The 27450-nt window shown below is 38.0% G+C and overlaps 1 protein-coding gene across 7 annotated transcripts in view; it reads right to left on the bottom strand.

The window, feature by feature from the left end:
* BBX (BBX high mobility group box domain containing) overlaps positions 1-27450 on the bottom strand; it is a 297529-nt gene that overhangs the window by 18059 nt on the left and 252020 nt on the right. For 6 of the 7 annotated variants that reach the window (XM_070368807.1, XM_005910181.3, XM_070368814.1 and 3 more), the window contains 5 exons: positions 17558-18566; positions 16422-16560; positions 12870-13018; positions 4048-4137; positions 2635-2694 (listed from right to left, as the gene is read on the bottom strand). In XM_070368807.1, the coding sequence (XP_070224908.1) occupies positions 2635-2694; positions 4048-4137; positions 12870-13018; positions 16422-16560; positions 17558-18566 (1447 nt within the window). The remainder of the gene's footprint in view (positions 1-2634; positions 2695-4047; positions 4138-12869; positions 13019-16421; positions 16561-17557; positions 18567-27450) is intronic. The other variant, XM_070368818.1, reaches the window with a different exon arrangement.

Raw genomic sequence — 27450 nt, 5'->3', positions numbered from 1 at the left:
AGTAAAGGACAGTGAACTTTAAGTCATCTAACAGAGTCAGAAGCAGCTAACAGCTGCATATGTAGCCTCAGTGGAATCAATACTTCATTTATAGGCATCTGTTACAAACTTCTAACGTCTGTCTAACCTTTGCCCAGGATAGCCTACACATGCTACACTGTCCTGATTACGGTTTCCTTTTTCTGTCCTCATAATAATCTCCAAGATGAAGTTTTAACAAGGAATGACGTGGACACATATCACATAGTCACCACCTGAACAATAAAATGGAGGGGATGTTATAAAAATAAACAACAAAAAGTCACTTTAAATTACTGGTTAATTCCCAGGGCTCAATCTGATTCCTTTTTGTCTGGCTATGTAAAATGAATTTGCACTCTATGCTAAAAGATATGCCATTTTCAGTGCCTATTCGCCAAAGTTTCATTCCATACACATTAATAATAAATATAATTAAATATCAAAGATAATAAATATTTCCAACTAAACCCTTTTGATGCCTAGAAGATTAAAAATTAATTTACATTTCTGCCCTCCAAATGGCAGAAATTTAGGGGTTCAGAATATGGTATTTTCAGCATTATACCACTCACTAAAGTTATCACAGTAATAAAATCATCAAAGTGTTAGAGGGGAAATGAAATGTACAGTTCATGTATTACTGTGCCTTCTCATTTATTTCACCCCTAAACAAACATATTCTACAATAGAGAACAAATGTGGAGAGTGAATCCTATGAGGTTAAAGGGTCTGTCCTACCAGAAACCACGCATTAGTGGCAGGTCTGGGATTAGGAATCAGATCCCCTAATTCTTACTTACTCGCTCTTTTACCACCCTGCACATGTTGTGATACCTCCTTTTAGATGAGGTAGGGTTTTCACTGTTTTAAAATTAAAATATTTAGAACAGCATCATTTCAAGAAAAGAGTAATATTGTCTTAAATGCCTCTTTCAGATTCCTCTGATAGTGCATCAGTGCCTTACGTTTATCAAATCTGTGCAGAACATATTTTTAAAATACACAAGTGTGAATGTATATCAATTTAGGGATGTAGGATTTAATACTGAGAGTGGCACAACAATTCACATGTTGTTTGCCAGCAAAGTGCAGAAATGATACTCTATAGAGGCTGTGAATGTGAAATAATAAGTCAGAAAGGAGACATATTGCTGGCATTTTCTCTAAAAGCAAAATGACATAAAAGCAGACATGCAGTTCATGTGAACTGTACCAACCAAACAACGAAAGTTCACGTTAATGATGAACTCAAATTTGAATATTTTTGACAAATATATTTAAAAATGAGTGTTTTTTTTATAAAACGTGTACAAAATACACACGTTTAGGCCACGTGTGTATTTTAATTTTTTCTCTTTCAACAAAGGAATGAGAGTATATTACTTGATTCCTTTGGGAATCAAGAGACATGGACTTGTTCATCAAGTTCCCCTTTGTAGCCATAAGTAAATAAACCAAAGGGGTAAATCACAAAGATCATCATGAAAATCTCTCCTAATTTTCAAATGAAGTGACTCCTCATGACACGTTGGAAAAATGTTCAGCTTTTTAAAAATATCTAAATGGAAAAGAGTATCAGTGGGAAGAATGGACGTATGGCTTTTTACCCACCGCAAAATCTTCATTTACCTGTAGTTCAATACTTAGGAGGAATTATATAAAGTCACAAATATGACTGTGGGAAATTTGAAATAAAATCTGCACTTCTAACATTTACCAGTCAATATGGGGCTTTTCTTTGGCTACCAAAAGCCTCAGGGACATTCCCTTTGATCACAGTCAAGAGGAACTGGGCAGTGGGTTGGGGAGGAAGGCCAGGTCAGGAATCACTTCTGCAGGGCTCCCACCTCCAGAAGAGCTCTGAGCTGCTCCATTGGACTTCCCAAGAGCATCCTCTTGCAATGTGAGCTGCAATACTGAATATTTCCAGTTTTGAAACCTCTAATTTGGGACTTCCCTGGTGGCTCAGTGGTTAAGAATCTGCCTTGCAATACAAGGGACACAGGTTCAATCCCTGGTTGGGGAACTAAGATCCCACATGCCACGGAGCAACTAAACCCGCACAGCACCACATGCCACAACTAAAAACCCAAGGCAGCAAAGTTAAAAACAAAAAAACCCCTCTAATTTCTGGTTATTGTGGTTAAAAATCCCCCTTTCACAAATTAAACTCCACAGCCTGACCATTAGTAAGATAAAAATTTTGTCACTTTTGAATTGGTTCATAGTGCTTTTCAGATCTAATATATCCTACTTTTCTATCTATTCATTCAATTAATTTTTAAGAGTTTGATATTGAAACTCCAACTGAGTCTTAATTTATCTACTTAAAAAATAATTGTTAATACCTAATGGAACTGTATGTAATTTTGTTTTGTTTTTTCCAAGTCTCTGGTAAAAGTGTTATCATATTTTAATAATTTAAAAAACTTAAAAAAGCAAAAAAACTATCAATTTTGATTTGAAAATTAAAAATAACTCAAAATTAAAAAATAACAGGTCTAATGCTGTTGCTTAATTCTGTATAAATTGGTGTCTTTTTAAATCTACAAAAACTATGCCATTTCCAGCATAGTCTACCTGAAACGATACAATCAATGTTGCTTCTTTTACCTTCTGTAGGGTGAATGGCATCCAAGAAGAGTTGCTTGCTTGACCATTTATCCCCACTTCCTAAAAGCAGTAACAGAAAAGGAAAATGAACCTCTACTCCTAGTACAGACACATACACTATAAAAATAAGACAATCCACAAAACCACCTCAATAAAAAAGCGTTATAACACAAATGAAACAGAATTTTACTTCAACTATTTAACTCTCAAAACCATATTTGCCAACTAATTAGGCCGTATCAGAAATGCATTAAAAGTAAACAAATTTGCATTTTATAAAAACATTGTTGGATAATTTCTATGACTTTAATCGAGATTAACCTCGAGATTGGTTAAAAGATAAGATAAAAGCTGACATTTTACCTAGAGAGAGTTCTCCACTGAAAGCAGAGAATAAATACCAACATATAAAACAAAACTAAGAGGCTGAAATGCAGGTGAAAATAAAACCCAATAAGTAAAAGGTCACACACAGGAACACTCAGGCATGTATGTCTACACACGGAAGACAGCTGCATTTAAAGCCTCATTCCATAAACACGAAGGACTCCACATCTGGCCATGCAAGTAGGATGCAAATGGGCATCGGATGAGCAGGCTCATGGCAGTCACGACACTGACATGCAGGAGATGCTCGAGAAAGACTGACTTCCAGGACACGTGGCTGTACTGAACCAGACGGGGAAATTTATCTTCTGTGTGAGAGAACAGAGGCCTGAACTGTAGAGAGGGAAATCTTTAGATGAGCCCTGAAGAGGTTCAAGGGCCATCCAGATCATGACAATGACACCGATGCTCAGAGTAAAGGGAGGGTAGAGTGCGTATGTCTCTCATGCCCTCTGGAAATAATGGTTATGTGACTGAAGGAGGTGGGAAGAGCCTGACAAGCTAAGTATATAGACAGAAAAAGAGAGAGAAAGACAGGTTACGACGTAGGAGTGGAATCCCCCTTGACAAGGATCCTCAAGTGTCAGAGAAAGTATAGAAATTGTGGGACTTTCATATGAATATGAAACTGGGAAGATTTCAGGAAGCAGGAAATGTGGTCCTGCTTTGACGGCTGCCAAACATGAGAAAAACGAGAACAGTCAAATGAAAATAAGTGGAGAAGAGCTCATGAAGACTAAATTTAAAAATGTACCAAATACAAATAAAAAAAAGCAGTTTTAGGATTCATATGGAACTCTGAAACTAGAGACAAATAAGGGATTTGAGTACAGAAGTGGAAAAGATCCCTCTTTGCAATTAGCTGCAGAGTCTAGAAATAATGAATGTGCCTGCGTCAGAGCTGATGACATTGAAGCAAGCAGAGGGGAGGTAAAGGCGAAGACGGTGCAGTGAAGCGTCACTCAAAGATGAATCCACAATGGAGGTGGCTGGGAAGTCTTAATGGAGCATGGAAGGCACCAATACCTTTTTCCGGAACATTAGGCTTCTCCTTTTTGTGCTTATATTTGCTGACAATTTTGTGGAATAAGTTCTTTTTCTGAGACTGGAAAGGACCTACAGACAATATTAATATAAATATATTTAAAATTTACAATGCTTCATAAAAAAAAACTCCGTGTTTCTAAACAATTACACCCTCCCCCAACTTGTAGAATAAGCAAACTGATTCACAGGAAATGTCATCTTGCATCTTTTCTCATCCAACTCGTGCTTAGCTCCCTTCCCTAGATTTACTGAAAAACCAGTGAGATTTTCCTTAGAAATATATCTGACAGAAGTCTCCATTAGGGCTGGGACGCCCTCAGCAGAAACTGCAGATGTAGTGGCTACAGCAGACCACAGCCAGTAACGGCAGTACAGAGGTAGTCTGTAATCAACAGAAGATTTTACTTTAGATTCCCAAATATCACGAAGGCAAGGATGACATGGACATTTTGTTTCTCCTAAGTAACTGCTCTTCACAAGGACAGAACTTTGAGGATGACTTTCAGGTTGGCCTGATAGCATTAGATAGCTTTCCATCCTATTCTGAGGATATTCTAGGAAGAAAAGATTGATTTAAAAATAGAAAAATACTTGTCAAGACCTTTTTGTGGAGGGTGGCAGGGGGACGGGAGTAGGGAATGGGCAGAAATCTCAAGCTGCATCTTAGTTTGCTCAGATAAAGAAAAGACTTGGGATTTTTCAGTCACCATCAGAAACAACAGCAACTGCACTGACCTCCCCAAAGCAGGTTGCTTTCTACACTTTGAGGATATTCCTATGTGAAACTGACAATCATCTTACATAACTTCTGTTTCCTCATGTGTAAATGGGGATAATAATAGTGCCTAACTCACAGGGTTGAAGTGAGGATTTTAAAAATTAGAAGCTCTCTAAGCTGCTCCTGCTGCATCTACCCACCTACCAGGATCTGCACCCACGTGCCCTGTCTTCCTGCCAGAGGCAACTATCTGTGCTCCTGTCTAAAGTATACCATCAAATGGTTTTCATGTTCCCAAATATTTGCAGCCGTCATCAATTTGAGGACATTTTCACCACCTCAAAAATAAACCTCATATCCTTTTAGCTACTATACTCCTCCCTACATCTATAGTCTCTGTATCCCAAACTGCCCTGTCTAGAACCTCCACTACAATGTTGAATAGAAATGGTGAGAGTGGACATCCTTGTCTTATTCCCTATCTTACGGGGAAAGCACTCAATCTTTCACCATTAAGCATAATGCTGGTTGCAAAGTTGTTTTTTTTATGTCTTTTATCAGATTTTTAAGTTCCCTTCTGAGTTTGTTGGCTGTTATCATGAAAAAGATGCTGAATTTTGTCAAATGTTCTTTCGACATCTACTGAGATGATCCTGTGGATTTTTCTTTGTCCTTGTCCTACTGCTATGGTATATTACAGCAACTGGATTTTTGGATGTTAAACCAACCTTGCATTCCTGGGGTAAAACACCAGTTGATTACAGTATATAATTCTTACATGGATTCAGTCTGTTAGCATTTTGTTAAGGATTTCTGTGCCTACATGTGTTAGAGAGAGTGGTCTGCAGTTTTGGATTTTCTTGTCTGTGTGATATGTTTGTTGAGTTTTGACATGAAGGTAATACTGGCTTCTTAGAATGACTTGTGAAGTGTTTCCTCCTCTTTTAATGTTATGAGCAAGCTTATGAAAAACTGGTATTAATTATTTAAACATTTGGAAGAATTCAGTAGTAAAGCCATCTGGGTCTGGTATTTTTTGCTTACTAAGTTCAATCTTCATACTAGTTATAGGTCTATTTACATTGTCTATTTCTTAAGTCAGTTTCAGTAGTTTGTGTTTTTCCAGTAACTGCCCATTTCATGGAGGTGGTCTAACTTATCAGCATACAATTATTCATAGTATTCCTTTTCAATCCTTTCCATTTTTGTGAGGTTGGTAATAATGATTCCTATTTCACTTCTGAATTTGTTTTCTTTCTTTCTTGGTCAGTCTAGTTAAATGTTTATCAAGTTTGTTTTTCTTTTCAAAGAATTAGCTTTTGGTTTTAATGACTTTTCTCCATTATTTTCCTCAGTTCAGTTCAGTTCAGTCGCTCAGTCGTGTCCAACTCTTTGCAACCCCATGAATCACAGCACGCCAGGCCTCCCTGTCCATCACCAACTCCCGGAGTTCACTCAGACTCAAGTCCATCGAATCAGTGATGCCATCCAGCCATCTCATCCTCTGTCGTCCCCTTCTCCTCCCGCCCCCAATCCTTCCCAGCATCAGAGTCTTTTCCAATGAGTCAACTCTTTGCATGAGGTGGCCAAAGTACCGGAGTTTCAGCTTTAGCATCATACCTTCCAAAGAAATCCCAGGACTGATCTCCTTCAGAATGGACTGGTTGGATCTCCTTGCAGTCCAAGGGACTCTCAAGAGTCTTCTCCAACACCATAGTTCAAAAGCATCAATTCTTCGGTGCTCAGCTTTCTTCACAGTCCAACTCTCACATCCATACATGACTATTTTTCTATTCTTTATTTAATTAATTTCATTTCATTAATCCCCTCTCTAATCTTTATTATTTCCTTTCTTTTACTTTTTTAGGTTTAGTTTGTTCTGCTAACAGTGTCTCAAGAAAGGTTAGGTTATTGATTTGGTATCTTTCTTCTATTTTAATATATGAATTTATACCTATAAACTTCCTTATAAGTTATGCTTTAGCTGTACCTATAAATTTCAGCATGCTATACTTTCATTTTGCTCATCTCAAAGTATTTTCATATTTCCCTACTGATTTCTTCTTTGACTCACTGGTTATTTAGAGTGTGTTGTTTAATTTCCACTTACTTTTGAGTTTTCTGAATTTTCTCCTGCGGTTAATTTTTACTTTCATTCCACTGTGGTCAGAAAACATAATTTTAATCATTTCAGTCCTTTTTGTTAAATGTTCCAGCATACTGTGTGTTCTGGAGACTGTCCCATGTGTACCTGAGAAGAGTGTATATGATGCTGTTGTTGCGTGGAGCATTCTATATATGTCTGTTAGGTCTAGCTGTTATACAGTGTTCAAGTCTTCTCCTTTGTTAATCTTTGACCTAGTTCTATCAAACCTATTCTTTTTCCATATTACTGCTCACCTTCTGAAACATTGTTGTTTAGGCTTATTTACTGTCTGGTACTCCCAGACAGTATATGTAACCTCCATGGCAGCAGGGTTCTTTGTTTTCATTCAGATACATTCTACATGCCTAGAATGGTGCTTAACACATGAATGATTTTCAACAATATTGTTGCATGAATAAAGCTCTTAAAACACTGGATGGCATAAATAAAGAGTTCAAGAAATGACAGTTGTTGCTATTATTACTGATAACATAAAGGTTTACAAGTGATTTTTGAGGACTATACCAAGTCATCCTTCTAAATAACCAATAACAAATATTCTGAATTGGGTGGTAGTGGTTTGAAATGGAAACAGAAAACACTTCTTATTTGTTTTTTGGGGTTGGAGGGAAGTGAATGAAAAGGGAAAGAAAACAAATTTAACAGATACAAAGACAGTATATCATGTGGATGATATACACTAATACTATAGAGGTTCCTTATAGCCCATTTGCCATCATTCATATGTATTTTATACAATCCAGGAAGCTGTAAGGCTGGTGCACATGAATGACAGATGCATGGGCAATCATGGAAAACAGAAGCAGAAGAAAGCAGAAAGCAGAGAAACAATTCTGAGACTTCTCTGGATCATAAGGATCCTAGTGATTTACCAAGGGAAGATAATCTAATGATAACAAGGCACTGGCTCACAGGGAGAACGCTTTTGTTCATCACTGTGAACGAGGACAATGGGATCAGGAAATGGCTCACAGAAACAAACTGGTTTGATGTATGGAATGGGTTAAGAAAGAAGAAAAGAATACGTATTTTCAGACCCAACCATACTCGGAGAAACCTAAAAAGTATAATTTAAGGACAAAACTTAATATAGAGCTTGTCAATTTTAACATAAAAAGAGAACATCCAGGGAGGTTTAGTACCCAGAAGAGCTTCCGTAAAGTTATATTTTTAAACAGCCTTGCTGCTAGCCATCCCGAACTATAAAACAAATCTAAGCAAACGACAAGTTCAAATAACTTGAAGGAGTTTGATATGAGGATAAGATACAAGGATATTCACTGAAAAGCAGTAACTTTAGTCAAGAAGTGAACGATTTGACTCCTGTCCACCAGTATGGTATACATGTTTGATATTTTGTTCAAGGAAAATAAAGTCAAAATTTGTAATAAATAGCACATATACTACTATTTTTCCTTAATTATAATTAACATAGAAATGTCCAAGGAGGGAAAAGAAGGTAGGAAGTCAAAAACAGAGAAAAGAAGTTGAGAAGGAATCTTCCAGAAAGCAAACAGATGGCAATTGTCTTTCCATGAACCACCATCTCAAGTTTCCATGCCATCTCATTCTCCCATCTTCCTACCAAACCTCTTGAAAGACTGTTGGTACCAGTTTCCACTTCCTTATGACAGAAATCACCATTGCTGGCATATAAACTAGCTTAGGACTTCACCAACATTTTTGGGCAGGATGCCTGTATTTTGAAGATATTAATTTTTTTTGCATCCCAACTTCACAGCTGGGTAAAAAATAGCAAAGACAAACTGTAATCTGGGACGGTCGGAGGCGTGCCGCAGAGACACGGATAACAACTTTTTCAAAACATTAATGTTGTTCATGGTTTGCTGAAAAATGGACACGTTTTAGCTAAGAAGTATAGTGACACAGAGCCCTTTTAGTATTAGTATGGTATGAAAATTTTTCAAGGTCAGCAGGTGAGGTGAATTAAGAGAAGCTTGGTTTGGAGAACTGCAGTAGGAAACAAGTGTTAGGCGTAACTTGAATGGTGGTGCCAATGTCCAGCTTCTATAGTTTCATGTTTTTAAGCTATAAGAAGAGCAGAGGTTTTATCCTAAGACTAGGCTGTCATTTCGGTAATGAACACGTAAGTAATGAAGGGCCAATGAAACAGTAAATTCCTTTGTAATAATTTATAGCAAAGTGGCTGCTGAACATATGAATCTGTGGGCTGGAATAAGTTTAAGTAAATGAACCACAATCAAGTTAGGATTCATTGAGGAGGAGCCACCTTATTGGGCTAGACATGCATGTCTTGTTAAAAAACTCAGGATTATATTAGGCATACCTTTTATACCTGTAAATGTGTTGTCACCATGCTTAAGAAAATGTCTAGGGACAGTGAAGACTCTCAAATAGCTACAGGGCAAGAAACAGAGTTCTGCCCAACCTGGAAGCAATCACTTCCTGACTGGAAAGGGATGGCCTGATTTTCATCACATCTCAGCTCTTAAACATTATTAATATAGTCAGGTAAGCTCAATCCCAAACAGGGGATTCTGTCCTCAGTCTTTAACATTGTAAACCTGCTTCTTTTATTTCCATTGTGATTTTCAAAAATTTCAAATTCTTTAACCGTGGAAATTTGAATCTTGCAGAGTAAGCGTAAATTGGAAAAACATGAGAAAGATGAACAGTATGTTTGTTAATAGGCTAAAAAACAATGTGAAAAGATAAAAGAGATAAGGAAGGAGAAATTGAGTCAAGGGTCAAGCTTGGGCATAATTTAAACACTCCAAATTGAGCTCAATTAACTTTTTCTTCATGACCCTACTTGCTTGAAAATTACTATTTTACAGAGCACTCTGACTTCTGATACTTTTTTAAAAAGTGCTTCACACATTAACAGTATACTTAAAATAATTTGTCAAAACAAATCTCTTAAGTTACAATTAAATTTAGATTTATAATTCAAAGCTTTCATTTGAATATATACAAGTAACTGTGTGAGATAAACCAGAAAACACGATAGAAATGGGCTACTGCAGCTGACCTGCATTATGAATGAGAGATAACTTCCTGGATAATCTTAGAAGCAAAGGGAGAGTCTATGCCTAAATCATCTATATACTAAGCCTACTATAATGTAGCCTGGACCTTGTTAGAGGAAGGTAGACCCATTATATACACTTAAGGAACAGGGCAGAGACAGTAGAGGGGATGATGGAAAAGGGAAAGATTACTTGGAAATACAGATACAAATAAGATGACCACTGGAAAAATACAAGTATAAACCCAACTAGGTCCTATGATCTTGAGGTATATAACTATATAAATGCATACATAAATATTTCTTCTAGAAATTACATTTCATAAAAATTCTATACATTTTATATAAACTGGAGTAGCTTAAAAAAAAAAAGAAATACCTAGTATAAGGCAGGGAAAAATACAATAATAAATGTTGAATAACAAATACAGGAGAAAATAAAATACAGACAAATGTTGTTGGAGAAAAAATGAGGTTTCCTATGAAAACATGCTCCTTTACTAAAGAATTACTGATCTCACTCACAATGTTTGCTTTGAACAATTCATTATGCAAAAATGCAAAGGGTCTAGACTCTAAGAAAACAATCTCCTCTATCCTCTAAAGATCAGGCAATTACAGCACAGCTGGTATGATAATTTCATTAATAACTTGTAGGATAGTACACGGGCACTGCTAATGCCAAATTATAATCAAATACAAATACTACTTCTTTAGTTTGCTAAATAGAGAATATATTATTTAATTTCTGTTTTATTTTAATTGCATTTTGCTCCACAAGTTGGAATGAGCAAAATCTAAGGTCTTGACAGCCTTCCTATTTATGCAATTACTGGTACACTGTGTAAGAACCAGGGACTTTGTGGCTTGAGAGGCATAACAGAAGAGTTAAGATGATATTGTATGAAGTATAATCCAAAGCTCCAAAAAAGCTATTTCACATCGAAAGAAATACTGTTAATCTCAGCTGGGAGAGGAAAAACATATAACAGACAACCAAGACCCAAGAGAAGGTCTCATGAAAATAGATCCTAACTTCAGGGTTTTATAGCTTTACAAAAATAAATCTATTGTTACAGTCCCTGATAGATAATTCAGCCAACTTCAGAGCTCTAAAATGATGTCTCCAACTGCAAGGAGTGGAGGAGGAGCATATGTCCTGCACATCAATCAATTAAGTTCCATTTTATTAGTTTGTCATGTATTTATCAGCAACTTCAAAAATCCAAGAATTATGGGGGCTCATGATACCTGGCATCTTTGGGCTCATGGACTGCTTTGCCTATTCCTAAGTATCTCCAGGGCACAAGGACTGTCATTTCACTCGGTAATCCATTATGGTGCTCAGCTACCTACCTGTCAACAGGCTGCTTTATTTCTTTCCTACCTATCTTGGAAAATCTCAGAACAACCTTATTTTATTTTCTCAGATGAGCAAACTTGGTGATGCAATATTTCTTTTTCAGTTCTTTATTCACCAGACTTGTTTTTATTAACCACAGCAGAAAACTGAGCTAATTCTAAAATCACTTTTACATTCCTTCCCACCTTTTATCACAAAGGGGGGATTTTCCTCACCTTTTCAGATTCACCCTGAGATACAGGTCTCCTTGTTGTTTCAGTTTCAGTGTAAAGTGGGTGTTTTAGATCTAGACAGAGAAAGGTTTAGGTTTCTTCATAGATATAATTTTTCCCTAGATATATACATTATGGACTCCCCCAAATCTGTGAAATTATATACAGTCATTACTATTTATCTTTGATCATTATCCATGATTGCTAGATTTTGGCAAGATTTTTGCAAAGATATATATCATTTTCTATCTACCCATTCATCTATGCATTCAGCTAAATACACACAAAAAGGGAAGTATTTTGATTTGCCATAGAGCAAGCAACAGGTTGCCTCTTTTACAGGGTAATTATGAGAACTCTGCCATCAAATCCTGCTCAGAATTTGATCCTGGGAACAACAAACCCCCACACTAGTTCTTCATCTCTCATTCACTACCTCTAGAGGAGAGCTACCAAATGAAGTTTTCCACCTCTGTGTGGAAAAATAAAGGTATACTTACTTGCCTACCAACTTCCAGACCTAAAGTAAACTCAGAAGAGAAGTTCTGCATGGGGAGCAATACTGTGGCTTTGTGTAGGACAGTTCTTCATTGTACTTGAATGTCCTGCGCTGGTTAGGATGTTTAGAACTCTAGCCTCTGCCATACTAATGTGCCAGGGGTTGTGACCACTGAAAATGCACACCCCACTCTTTAAAACCCCTCTAGTGAACCGTAGTGTTGCCCCTCATGAGTGCTGAGACTCCCCAAATCCCCAGGCCACGCTGACAATTTAAAAAACTTCCTTGATATACACAGAGGAGAATCTGATATTCTTGAAAAAGAATATGTACATAGCACTTCTCTAAATTTAATAAAACCAATAAAAATTATATTGCCAAAGTATTACGGGGAGTTTTCTCTTCATTTGGTTCAATTGACAGTTAAGAATGGAATCTCCTGACTAGGTGAATGGAAGGATTTCACTGCCCCAGAGTCCAACCTGTTGCAGACACACAGAGAAACAGATGAACTGGGTTCAGCCAACTGTTCCTGCTCAAGAAAAGCTCAACATTCTCAGTCTGAATTCTGGACACAAGAAGGTCGAAGACCGTGTATAATTAAGACCTGAATATGGGCAAATGTATAGGTTGAGATGCCCAAGGACAAAGGTTGAAGAGACTTAGGAAGAAGACGAGAGAGAAAAGAGTAAGGCAGGAACCAAGATAACCCTGGAAAGCAACTGAAATTCCAACTCGCTACTGCTTCAACTGCAAAGGGAGCCGCAGACGGTCAGAAGAAGCTTCAGTTAGAGTCTGACGATGATGCAGGAAGGCACAGCACACATCTAACCTTTGCTGGTTTTAGTCGGTTCTGCGGACATATTTCCAGTCTTTTTCTTTTTCCTTGGGACAGGTACACATTTCCGGTCAAATGTAACAGGACTATACTGAGGGAGGCTGTTGAATTTCTTTTCAAATTCTTCATCCAGCTTTGTTGAGCTAATGAAAGAGGGGAGGGGAGAGACTCAATCAGCACATGATGTAAATATTTAAAAAGAAAACAGTCTAAGATATATTTTAAGATATTCCATTTGAAAATGGGGTTCCTTAAGAATTAGGACATCGCTAAATTCTGTGCAAGGACATACAATATCTTTTTAGAAATGCTTGAGATTATACCAACACAGTTTTCTTAATAAACTCACATGACACGTTATGTTATTACCTTAGAAAGTAGAAACATTATATAAAAGAGCAGGGTATTATTAAAGTAGAGAATTTGCTGTTTTTTCCATTGGCACAGGAATTTTTTATTAAGTTCAATACAAAGCATATTCCATCCAAGTTTTTCATTCTAAAGATTCTCATGTATAGGCAAGTTTATTTATAGAAATTAGTAATTTATATTGATAACTTCGTAAACTTAATTAAAAAAAAATTACTGACTAGTTTGTGTGCATGCTAAGTTGCTCAGTCGTGTCTGACCCTATAGACCATAGCCTGTTAGGCTCTTCTGTCCATGGGATTCTCCAGGCAAGAATATTAGAGTGGGTTGCCGTGCCCTCCTCCAGGGAATCTTTCTGAACCAGGGATAGAACCCTCATCTCTTATTGTCATCTGCATTGGCAAGTGAGGTCTTTATCACTAGTGCCATGCAGGAAGCCCAGTGACTAGTTTAGGACTTGATTAAAACACACATTTATCTGGAGAGTCCTGTGGACTGAGGAGCCTGGTGGGCTACAGTCCATGGGGTCACAAAGAGTTGAACACAACTGAGCAACTAACACACAAAGAAGATATAAACAAATATTCTGAAGATTAGAAAAAAATTCTGGACAGTTGACCAGGATGAAGACAAAACGTTCAAAGAGAAAAGTAAAGCCAGTTTTCCAAGTACACACCAGCAGAGAAGCAACATGACTTTAACGCAAACCACAAATGACTCCAGAAATGCCACCAGCAAAGTTGGGAAATCCTTGGACTGCTGCTGACTGTCTCTACGTAGCCTCACAGCAATGGCAGTGTGCCTGCTGGAAGTGAGGCTGGTTGCTGGCTTTCGTTTATAGTGAGATTTATTAGCTAAGATGCAACCCAAACAGATGGGAGAAGCTGCAGGGGAACTGTTGTGCTTGGGAGATGGAAAATGGAAGGCATACTGGGAAGAGGGCAGCTTGGAGTACTCACTTGGCAGAAGTTAACACGTTAGGCTGCTACCTGAGAGATGTACTTGAGGTGTGTTCACCTAAGACTCTTTTCTCAGTCTTGGAGGAATGTACAAGAATGGGGAGCACAAATAGGACAGTCAGATGATCATCAGAAAGGCCCCCCTGAAAAAGGCCATTACTAAGTTCTAACAAAGCAGTTAAAGGTGATGGCTTGTGGGTGATGTTCCTCCCTTAGTAAAATTTTCTTTTCTCATTTGAGTTAATAAATTATAGTACTGGAAAATCAGATAATATCTGATACTAATCAGTTGCTGTCAGAAAGCTATCTATAAGACGTGAATTTTTTAGATACTCTGGATAACCAAAAGAGAAATATGAAAATGTAAGCTGTAACTCCTTAGGTCCCTTGGGACTTTCCCCTGCCTTTTTTCACCTAGAATAATTACCTATGTTTTTCTTAAAGAAGTCTATAAAAGTAGAACTGCCAATACAGAGTGAATTTTCCTTGGCCACAGGTAACTAAACAGCACATTTTCTGTGATAAAAAGGTTTAAAATACTCATTTAGAAATCTCAGAGAAGATTGACAGATGTGGCATTTTTCACTGCTCATGAACTATGTTGGCATGTTCCAAATAAAGCAAGCCCAGACAATCTGATTCTGACAGGCCAATATTTAAAGAAGGGAGAGGGGGAAAGACCAGAGTTGTACCACTGATTTAGCCTGCAGAAAATCACACCCCCAGTTAAACACATGTGGCTTCCTAAGAAACGATTAAAACAAAAACACCCCAATCTCTTTTCAGGAACAGATTTGCAAAAGACTGTTTCACTTTTCTTGTTCCTCAGAGAAGACTGGTAAAAACATTCAGGAGTTTCTAATAGAAGCACCAGAGAACTTTCTGCTGGGGAGCCTTCAGGCCTGCATTATTTATTCCCTTGGGCTTTCACACTGGCTGCCATAAGACCTATACCTCTCTCAGTGTGTAGACCTACAGGACAGTGGTAATTCCAGAAGATGGAGAGCACTGGCTCTAATGCTCAATTGTCACTTTTTAAGAAAATCCTGCAAATACTTCTGTGCTTGACAATGACAAATGTGAGGCTTTTCATGTCACTGTTTAAGCATAATGTCGGCAAAATAATCTGAACTTTGGACTTTAAAAAATATTAGAACAAAATATATAGTTATAAATATATCATCTCAATATAAATAATACTGAGGAATCATCCTCATGAGAAATACTTTCCACCCTCCCACTGTGTAATGAGGGCCTTAAGATTAACCAGACCTGAAAGCATTGCAATGTCCAGTTGACAAAGTACATTATCCCACAAAAAGAAATGCAAATATTTATGGATAAAACAAATGTAATACTCCTAATGCATAAAATCTGCATACCTTTAATATACTTATGGAAAATACATTAAAATGTACTCATTTCTATTCACTGTATTCTTTTCAAATTCGGCTAATGAGAAAGCCAAAGGATAGTACGACTGAATATACAGATGCTTTCTTTTTTCACCAATATAAAGTATTGCATTGCCTATCAAAATGCTTTATGTTAAGCTTAGTATTAGGAGTCTGTCTCATATAATAAAAAAGAAAAGAATTCTTAATTATTTTACCTCAGTGTATGCTCCTTCTTGATACTGCATTTTAATACATAATTAATTGCTGAAATTTCTCTGTATTGAAAGAATATGCAATCTAATATTTTTACCTTAGAGCATTAGAACATGGTTTAAACAAAACAAGATTAGAGGTGGGAACATAATTTTATGCACATTCTCAGCTGCCATTATTTTATAAATATGTACATAACCTTTATAAATATTATATGAAGTACATAGAGTATATAAAATTAGCAAAGTATAAACATGTGATATTCATCATAAACTTCAGATTAGAACTATATCTTGGTGATATGAAAGGATTTACAATGTCACACCACTAATAATACAAGGTGGACTTCAACTGAAACTCAGGCCTAAGTCTACAATCTACACATTTTGTACCATAATTAAAACATGAAAGACACTATTACTCACACACCATGCTAACAGCAGGAATCACAAGATGATCTGTATTTCTTCATGAGTTTACTAAGACCACAGTAAGTACTGACTGAATACTCAAAGAATAAGCTGTCAGTGATTTGTTTACCTTGAAAACTTAATACTACTGCACGTGTGGTCTGTGCTGCACGGCTGACTGTGCCCACAGGCACTTACCCAAGGACAGAGTCTTCCTTTGGCTTTGTCTTCTTGAACTTCTTGCTTCCACTGGTCCCACTCTGGCTGAATGTCCAGCTTTCTTCATTCCAACACCCCTCGTGATCAGACGAGTTTCCTTTTCCTGAGCTTCGTTTCCCTAAGGAAATTCAAAAGAGTGTGGTTGGCATATTGGGGTGGAAAGGAAATCATCTTAATTGCTTCATAAGTGACCTCTTGACCCCTTAGGCACTATTTGCATGATGCTATTTAACTATTTCAGAGAACTCAGGACCACCTTCAATAACAGAATGTGTAAAAAGTAACTTACAGACTGAGATCCACAGTCTCATAACTCAACAGGTGCTACTTGATGCATGAGAAAAACTACTATTTACTTTTCCATTACAGAATCAGCCTGAGGTGTGGGAGCCCTTTACTGCTGCACATTATTAATTCTAATTTCCCCAACACTTAGTGGAATGACCTCCCTGGAGCAATATGTACCCTTAAGGATCTCCATTCAGGATTTGTGAGACTTATTTTCATACACATCTATGGTTGGAATTTAGTTTGGCAAGAGGTAGTCCCCCAGTCAGATACTATATTTTAAAATAGATAAATGTACATGAAACCCTCTATGAAATAAAGGTATACACATTAACTAGTTTCTGGAACTGTTATGTATTAAAGAGCTATTCACTTTAATTACAGTTCTGATTATCTAGCAGGGAGGGCTAGATACATTTCTTGTTTCTAGAGTCTACAGGTCAAGAGTCTGTCAACCATACCTGCGTGATTCTGAAAAGTATTTCCATCAGTTAAAAACCAGACTAAGAGCTCTACACATGCAATACTGATCCTTCAAAACAAAAAGTCAGCTGACACCAGTGAAAAGGAAAAAGACTGGAGTAACTTAGAACACTTACATTCTGAGAATTATGTCTAAAATGAATAGAAACGTTCCTCTGTGGTGCTAAAACATATGGTAAAATGACAAATGTATATATTCTATAAACCACAAAGACTCATACAAGTCTAAGATACTATTTTGATACTAATGTTCTTTACTGTAGTCTTAATTGCTTCTCAATACCTCTAAAGGAGGAATTCTGCTAGGTTTTCATGTTCTTTCCAGATTTTGAGAAGTCGCTTACCTCTGTCAACATTAGCTCGCAGAGAGGTGAGCATGCCCTCAGACACCAGGGTTTTATAAAGAGCACCTTTGCAAGACCTCTCCGATTTCCGGGAGCCACAAGTCTCTATCTTTCTGTGACAGTCACTGTCCTCAGGCTTGGCCTGTCCTGACAGGGTGGGTGGTAGCGCATCCTCCGTGGGGGTCAATGGTTCTGCTTTTATACCCTCTGGCACCTCACCAGAAATGTTCTTGCTGGCAGAAATGCTGATAAAATCTGGAGGTCTTGACTCTTTGGTGGGGTCTGAGGATTTCTCCTTTGACATTTTCTTCTCTCTAGATTTCACTTTTTTCTTTGGTGGCTTGGCATCCAAAATACTCCCCTTTCCACTGGAGGATGGGCGGACCTTCTTGCGAGGGGTATCTCCAAGCTTCTCGATGCCCCAGTCTCCCTTGGCCACAGCCTCAATGGTGTACATGACACTCTCGATATCTGACTCCGAGGACTGCCTCTTCTTGCAGGCCTTCTTGGGTGTGGATTTATCATTTCCGTGTCGATCCATTTTGTTTTTCTTCTTTTTCTTTTTTAGCTTCTCTGGTTTGCTTAGTGCTGTGGGATCCTCGATGATCATGATTCCATGAGGATGGCATATGTGGTCCTTTCTACTGGGAACATCGCTTATTATTATCTTGCTACTGGCCGAGTAGGAAAAATCAGGGAAGTGACCACATTTTTGATCTTCCTCTAATTCTTCCTTTTTAATTTCTTTGGGAGCTTCCATTTTTATACCTATTATATCATCCATTCGCAGCTCCTCAAAATTTCTTATTTCCTTAGAATCTCTTACATTTTCCTTAGCTGATTTTTCAAATTCTGCTTCTTTCTGTAACCTGGCTTCATCCGTTTTCTCCATTTTTGTGTCTCTTTCTTCCTTTCCCTTCTCCAATTCTTTAATTCTTCCACCATCTAATTCTTTTGCTCTTATTAGCTTTGATTCTTCCATTTTCACCCCCTCTGATGCCAGGCACATCTAAACAGTTAAACACAATGAGAACAAAACACATTATTGCATACCTGAAATTACCTTAAACTTTTAAATTGCATCCTTAAAAAAAAATTCAAAACAAACTTCAAACTTTACAATAACAAGTCCACTTCTGAAAAACTAACATTCAGATTAATAAAAGTTTCATAATATATTCATTCAGCTCTGGAGGAACACACACTCAAATTGTCATCTTCCAGTTTCTGATGAAGCTCTTCATATGAAAATGAGATTTGGTAAAAGGAGGGGGGAAGCCAGTTTGTAAGACCTGGGCTTGAGTCCCAATTTTGCTCCTTGCTAACTCTGTATCTACAATGAGTCATTTCAGCCCTCAGTCCTCTGCTGTCTTTGTGAGATAAAAACGATGATGATAGTTATCTCAGAGGATCCTGTGAGGTGTAAGTGAGATGATGCGTGCATGGCAGTGCTTAGTAAATCATCCCCAAACTCTATTCAGATATTTACCTTTTCTTTTTTTCTTGGGGAAACATGAGGGAAATAGCAACAATTTCTACCTAATCACTTGAAATTAGAAATTATAAGATGAAAGCTCTGAAACATAAGTAGTAGGTTGCTTTCTTTAAAAAACTTGTTAGCAAACTTGATCTGATCCGAACTTACATGACTGTAAATTCTGACCAGAACTATAATGAAAATGCTTTGCATTGCTAATTTATCTCAGCGTGACTATACATATTTTGGCTATCAAATCTCCATGAATTTGAATATATACTGGAGGAATGAATGGCATACTGTAAGATACATATACTATATCACTTTCCCTAAAATATGAAAATTTTTGAGTATCAAAACAGATCTGGCAGCAATTTGGTTAGTTTTTAAACTCCCCAAATTTCACATATAGGACATTAAAGGAGACTGTTGCCATCTTCCTCTGCAGCAGCTCTAGGTACTTTGAAACTGCAATCTGAAGCTATTTTCAAAAAAGGAAATTATAGTTCATTGTAAAATTCATCTTCAATACCTAGGTTTTCACTCAGAAACACTCCCTGTAAGGTGCCCAGGTGCCAGACCCACTAAAGGTATAAGGATCAGTAATGCCCATCCCACGCTGTCCTGATAGCCTCCACCCCAGCCCCCCAGCACCTCTCAGGAATTCATCACAGTGACAAGGCTGATGAGACCAATGGCAGCACAGGAATTCTTAGCCATTACTCATTTTATCTACTTTGCACTGACTGTCAATTTAGAGGAAAAAGACTATTAGGGCATGCTGAGCCCCCAACATTAAGTACATGAGTAGGAAACTGAACTGTTTTAAAAGAAAAATCACCATTTTATGGAATGGCAAGTTGCCAGAGATTGTTAACAGCTATAAAGATTTCATTTTTTAAAGTATCCATTTTAAAATGGATAATACATTGAATTAAACATCAGATACTATTTCACCTCATTATTTCCCTTAGTAATTTCAGGGCATCTCAAATCCTTCCATAAGAATTATAGTATGATTAATTAATCTGGGAAGAAACTGGTGAAAGGCTGGGGGAAGGCAGGCAGTGTGAGGTTTCTTTAAAGAAATGAAGGTGACGAGAGTACCCAGTCCTTTAGGATCATTCACAGGAAACATCTGAAATACTACAAATTTACAACAGAGCTGTCTTTTTCAGGAGATCAGTTAACTTTTAGGCCTCAGCAAACAGTTATGAAGACTGAGAAGCTCCCTTTATTAAACCCAACCAGAGGTAAAAAAAAAAAAAATCAAAGCAAAATGTAATTCTGAAATACTGATACATTCATCTTCCCTGTGTGCTTTACTCTCAGGGGAGATCTGCTGTTTTTGTCTTAATTTTGAAATAATTTTTATTTTCCTTTCTCAAATATACTAGTCCTTCATGAATCTAACTGTCCCAAATGGGGAGAGACACTATGCTAGTTCTGGCAAGAAGGCTAGAAAGGCATCATCAAGGTAAATTTTATAGTTTCCAAGCACTATCACTCTGGTGGCCTTTAATAAGTCATTTCAGGGACCTTTGCCACACAGGCCTTGATTTTCACAGTGGTGAACCAATGGTTTGCATTTGCACAGGTTCATCTTAGCAAACCCAATAACACTTTGCAAACTCTATTCTCAGCTTCAATATATTTCAGAATGATGCTCCTCATCACCCCTGATAGGATTCTATAGCTAGGAATGAAATGGAACAAATGCAGACATTCACTCTGGGGACATATTCCAGGAAACAGCATAATATTTCTTGGGAAGGTAATTACACTGAGCGTAGTCAAGCTTTCCTTCCTTGTTTCAGGCTCTTAAAAGTTCTTTCATAAATAGAGCATGCTAATTTTAAATTACAAGGAAAACAATTATATGGCTGGAAGTTAAATTATAACAATAAAACAAATAACTACAAATCACAAATCTCACTAACCAAAACCCAAAACACACAGAAATCAGACTCTCAGAGTTGAGTGTTGCTCTAGACTTATCTAATTATCTAATGTTATCTAATTTAACATTCTTCCTAGTATAGAAATTCATTTTAATAAAATACTAAAATACTTTGGCCACCTCATGCGAAGAGTTGACTCATTGGAAAAGACTCTGATGCTGGGAGGGATTGGGGGCAGGAGTAGAAGGGGATGACAGAGGATGAGATGGCTGGATGGCATCACTGACTCGATGGACGTGAGTCTCAGTGAACTCCGGGAGTTGGTGATGGACAGGGAGGCCAAAAATCTAAGGTAACCCTATTAGTCCTGGTTGTTCCCTGAAGCCACTTAAATCAATTCACTCATTCTCTTATGTGACAGACTTCCAAATTCTAGAAGACAGACTTTATGCTCCTATGAGTCTCTCCCCCGGGCAAACTGCTCATAATATGTAAAGGCTTCCTGGCCTTTTAAAAGTTGGGTCCCTTTTATCTAGATGCAGTATGGTCATCCTGAACTGAGAATGGACTTGATTGAAATAAAGTGGGTTCCTGTGCGAGCACTGTACTTGCCCAAGGCCACACAGTGAGCCTCGGAGCTTATACTTAAATCCATATGAGGATATAAAGGCTGAGAAATGGCAACAGTACATCCTCCAGTGAGTTGTTATGAGGCAAAAATAAATGAATGTGTGCAAATAAAACTCGCAAATGACGGTAAGTCTGGAAAACACTCATTTTTCTTAGATTAAGTTCCTAGCTATCCTGTAATACTCCAGGTGAAAAGTGAAACTATTTGTCAGTTGATATCAACCTTAATCTTCTAATGGGGACCAAAGATGAACTTGCCCCACTGTTTTTTTTTTTTTTTTTTTTAAATTTTAAAAAACAGGTCAAATTTCTGGCTTGGATTAGGTTTGTAGTCAATTAAAATTCTGGACTACCCACATGCTATGCTGGGGAGCTTGGTCTCTGCCATTCAATATGTTTATATTTTTTGTACCTAGATGTAAGATTTTTCACTTTTCCTTACAAAGTACATCCTTTCAAAATCTGAATTAAATTACCTTCCAGTTTGGTCTTATACACATATTTGATAAAGTTGCTTTTTGTGTTTTGGTCCAAATCTTTGGTAATAATGTTGAGTAGGACATGGCCAAAGACACAGCCTTCTGACAAACCTTTAGAGCCCTTCCAATCAGATTGATTTTGAACATTAGTAAACTTTAGCAACCTAAGAATGTTTAATAATCCACTCTAAATTCCTCCCATTCTGCTTACAAGAACATCGTTTAAGATGACCTGTCAGAAGTTTTGCTGAAATCTGGACTCAGTATGCCAACAGCATTCTCTCAGCCTATTTTTAAGCTTAGGAAATAGAAAATGAGGGTGGCTTGTGCAGTAGTCAGGGACTAAGTACACAAACAGAAACAACGGAAGGCATATCTAGCTAAGGGAATTTATGGCTTGGAATGAATTGATTACACAGGTTATGAAGAACTGGAAAACCCAAACAGGAGGTGGTGAGGTAACCCAGGGATCAGCCACAGCAGGGAGCCATGGCAGGACAAATGGGGGAAGGAGTGCTATGAAGCCAGGAGCTAGGTCCTTGGTGGAAGATGGACCCATGGTGGGCCAAGCTCCTGGGCGCTGGATACATGAAAGAGATGTTGTCTTTGCTTACCCCTATCCCTTCTCACCCCTTCCTGCACAATCCCAGATTCTTTCTTCCTCCCATCCCGCAATTTTTCTGCCAGAGTCTCCCACTGGCTGAATCCAGGTGGAAATCAGGGGACACGGGTAACCAGGAAAGGGAGTCTGGGGCCACTTGAGATATAAGCCAGCATACAGGACACAGAGATCCTGGGGACACACATTAGACAGTAACTGTGGGGGTGGAGCGGGGAGACTTCCAATAATTCCCAGTTTTCATCTTCTTTTTTATGAGTTCAAATATGATTAGAAGTGATTTTCAAAAGTTTCTAGGAAATAGCAGTCTATATTTTCACATGACATCAACAGAACCCGGGAACAGCTATGGATTTAGTACCTCTTAGAAGATGTAAAAGAGTTGGACATGGCTTAGTGACTCAACAACAAACAAAAAACCAAAGAACATGCCATCACTCCTGCTGCTACTGCTGCTGAGTCACTTCAGTCATGTTCGACTCTGTGTGACCCCATAGACGACAGCCCACCAGGCTCCCCCGTCCCTGGGATTCTCCAGGCAAGAACACTGGAGTGGGTTGCCATTTCCTTCTCCAATGCATGCAAATGAAAAGTGAAAGTGAAGTCGCTCAGTCGTGTCCGACCCTCAGTGACCCCATGGACTGCAGCCTTCCAGGCTCCTCCATCCATGGGATTTTCCAGGCAAGAGTACTGGAGTGGGGTGCCATTGCCTTCTCCGGCCATCACTCCTAGATGTGAGCAAATTCTGTTACTGAGAGGCAGTTTCAAAAGGCAGGGATTCTAGAGCCAGACTGTCCATGACCAAGGATTGGCTCTGCCACCAATTAGTTCCTTTTTTCTAAACCTTTTTGTGCCTCAATTTCCCAATCTCTAGAATGTGGATATTAATACAGTGCTTGCCTTAGGAATATTGAGGGGTTCAGCAAATTGCACATGTATAGCACTTAAGTTGGTATCCAGCACTGAGCAAGAATAATGCACTGTGACAACCACCCCTTTGGGGGCTAATGCCATGTAGGATAAATGCTGGCTATTATTTAGTAGTAATATTCGTACTGGTATCATTAATAGAACATCATGGCCCTCGCAGATCAACTGCTCCAATTTTTCATTCTAGGGCTGAACGACTCTATACCATGGGGAAAACCATATCCAACAACATTAGATTCAGGAAGATCTTAAATCAATTATCTTTCAAGAAGCATCTCTTACTAAAGATATAATCAAGCTCAGTTCCCCTTTTGGGTACAAGCATCGTTTAGTGACATCTACTTTTGGGTGTATATATAACACTTCAGTGGGACTCAGGAAAGTGCAAACCAACGACATTATATACACGTATGCAAGGATGCACACATAGTGGACACAGAAGAACATAAATCAATGTGAACTCAAGTGAATAAAACTGCACAGGATTAATGTCTGTTATTAATTAGCTCATCTGCCCTTAGTAGAGGGTTGGTTGTTAATCAGGACTTGAAACAGAACATGCCTTAGTAAATGACGATTTATTCTTCTATTATTATTTTAAATAGAACAATAACCTTCTTTAAAAGTGAGAATGGAAAATCATCTGTAGGACACCTGCTGGATGGCACTCCCACAGCTGTACTCAAAGAAGTTAAAATGTTAATGTTTTAAATCAAATGCTGGGCATAAATATTTGATATCTACTGTCTATTCCCTCAGGTATTATTCTATTTTTAATAACTGTAACTCGGAGTGGGGGGCACAAAATATATCCTGTTCACCTTTGTATTCTCCTCCAAGAATATCCTAGTAGCTTTCAAAATGAAGGCATTCAAAAGATAATTGTGTTGGATTGAATGGTTCATTAGTTCCGAGGTAAATGATGAATCTAAAATGTATTCTGATTAATACCAGGAAAGAGTTACGAGTCTATAAAAAACAATGCTAATTATGACCATGCTGTGGCTTGGCCCAGACCACAATCATACTGTCCTTAGTTATGGTTCCCAGGAGCACCCGTGAAAATCCCTCACCAATATTTTAATTTTACCTCTGACAATTGGAAACACACTGAGATTTATTACTATTTCGTGTAGTCAGAGTGGCCTGATAGTGATGTGCTAGAAGAAATGGAACTCACTCCCCCCAACAAACAAAAATCATCATGCTGAAACCTAGATCCTTTGAATGTACATGCTGGACAGACACATAAAAAACTATCCTTTTCAAAAATGATTGCAGAGAAAAAAATAAAGATATTGAAATCTTTATAAAGATAAAATGGAGGGTTTTTTTTTTTTTTGTATTCCTGAGTTCAGAGAGGCTGTCATTTTCAATTCACGTAAGACCACCTTAGGCTCGGGGTTTGTTATTGGGGAGTTGCTTTAAAGGCATAACAAATCTGTGCTACAACAAACGTTTATCTCCTCAAATCAAAGACGTTTCAAAATGCATTCCTTTCAACAAATGTTAAGATAGATTCATTTATTAAAGTGTCCTGCTTTAAAAGACTGAGTGAAATAACCAGTGAAAAATAATTAATCATGTGCACTAGATAAGAAGTAATACCATAGAAGAAGATGCCCTGAACTAGTACAAAGAAATGGGTATGTAGTTCCAAAATATACCATATTATTTCAGTCTTAATTATATTTTGTCTTTCATTGTCTGTTATCAAGGAGCCAGCTCAATTAAAAACAAGGCAGTGTGAAAACAGACCCACTGACACTAATCAAGAAGTTTCAATTTCAAAATTTCCGCTTTTTAGTACAAAACAAATGTTTTGCAGCCAAGGTATGTTTACAGTGATTTTGTACTGGCTTATTATTTGCCAAAACAGTGTAGACATAACCCCAGGATGACGTTCAGCAGTGTTCTTCCAAGATGTGCATCTCTCCCATAATTACATAGAATCAGGATGTTTTTGCCATAAAAATATACTGGCTGATGGTTTCACAGAATAAAGAATAGCATCACTGCTAAGAAAATTCAATTTTCTTTATTATAAAAGATAACTGGTCACACAACAGTGGTCTAAGTGTCTCTCAACACTAAAATCTGTGCATCTTAAATAGCTTACTATTTGCTTTGCTGTAACAACTGGGCCAGGTGGAATGGTGGTTTAAATGTTTATATGCTATTTCTTCAGGAACTATACCATTTTTAAAGACATTAGATGGGGTTGGGATGGCCTTTGTTTCAAGAGGCCGTCTACTGAAGTCTCCTTCAATGGTATTAAAGGAAGTCATTAGGTGTGTTGCTATATTTCAGTCCCTACAAAAGTAAATTGGTGTAATTAGAAATACAATGAAAAGTTTTAGCATAAGGGTTTTCTAAAAATGACTTGTAACTGCACAAAAAGGAAAGAAATGCACCACTTCAAATAAAAGGCCCCTTCAAATACATAGTAATTATATATAGACTTCTGTTTTGTGATAAGGGTGTAGGTGAAGCCGGGAACGACATGTTGAGGTTCTGGGCTTCAGGGGGCTGTGGCAGGATGAAGGGAGAACAAGGACACAGCAGAACACAGAAACAGAGTCACATCTAAATACCACTGATGACTGCCGGTGGTGGGGCCGGAATGCTAACATGAGGGATGAGACTTCCTACTTTTATCAATATATTATATAATTTCTGTAATTTTAACATAATTCAGCTTTTCTTAAAGTGAGCCATAATTTTCCATAAGATTTAATTTTTATAGTTACTGTAGTAAATTCATTGTTACCCATCCATTTGATTTTCATCATATGTGGTTTTTGCAAGTTAGAATGTAAGAAAAACTAGGGTGTTGAGGCCTCTGAAAACATCTCCTTTTTTTCAATAAGTAGGGTTAACGAAAACTTTTGCAATTCTCTGGGACCCACCATACCCCAAATCTTGCTTATTACATCTATGAAGAGTGTATCTGGAGAGGTCCAGCATTCTCTTTCTTCAGCTGCACCATAGCAGGTGATTTGCTTCACGAATTGTGATAGAGAAGAAAAGTACAACACAGATGAAGCCAGCAATCCTATGGTGACTGGAACATGGGTTTCTGCTTTCCAAACTCAACCATTTACCTAGCTAGCCATCTCCTCATATAGACTCTGAGTACTGGATGTCCTCAGTTATCTCTTCTCCCTCAGCATGCTTTTCTACTTTGGGGCTCCCCACCAGGTTTACAAACATCCAGCTTTCTTGAAGTCAGGCTCCAAGATCAATCAGGGCAAACTTCTGGAAGCCCTTCTCCTACACACTCAAGTTCAGGGCTGGAGTGGTTGCTGACTCCCTTCCTTTCCCTCTGATACAGACTCAGTTGTCACAACCAACTGGATCCCTTGCAGTCTGCCACCCCCACAGCCAGTAAGCGAATCTCTTCAAAGGCTGCTCTCACCACTGCACTCCCCTGCTCCAAATCTTCGATCACCCTTCATTATTTTCAAGTACAAGTATCTCTGCTTCACACTAAACACCCTCCCAATTCTGACTTGCAGCGACACTCTACCTTCACCTTGCATAAATCTCCCAGCACAGCCCTGCACTCACGCTCAGCTGATTTACTTGTTGTCATCTACCTATTTCATGTCTGCCTGCCTTTACCTCTTTGCTGTATCTCCCCCATCTCTCCGTTTAATTATGCATAAATCACCATCTCCAGTGTGTATGGCTGGTTAGGTAGAAAAGGCAGGGGGCGGGGAGGGGAGGAATGCAAATGCAAACAAGTGCAAATGGATACTGGCAATGACTGCTGGACTCAGAGTCTGGACTCAGTAGGGAAAGGAGAGGACAGTGACATTTGTACCACAAACACCTCTCCAAGGGGGCAGCCACTT

The sequence above is a fragment of the Bos mutus genome, chromosome 1 (assembly GCF_027580195.1).
Source record: "Bos mutus isolate GX-2022 chromosome 1, NWIPB_WYAK_1.1, whole genome shotgun sequence".
NCBI lineage: Eukaryota > Metazoa > Chordata > Mammalia > Artiodactyla > Bovidae > Bos > Bos mutus.
This window is presented reverse-complemented; position numbering and strand designations above follow the sequence as displayed.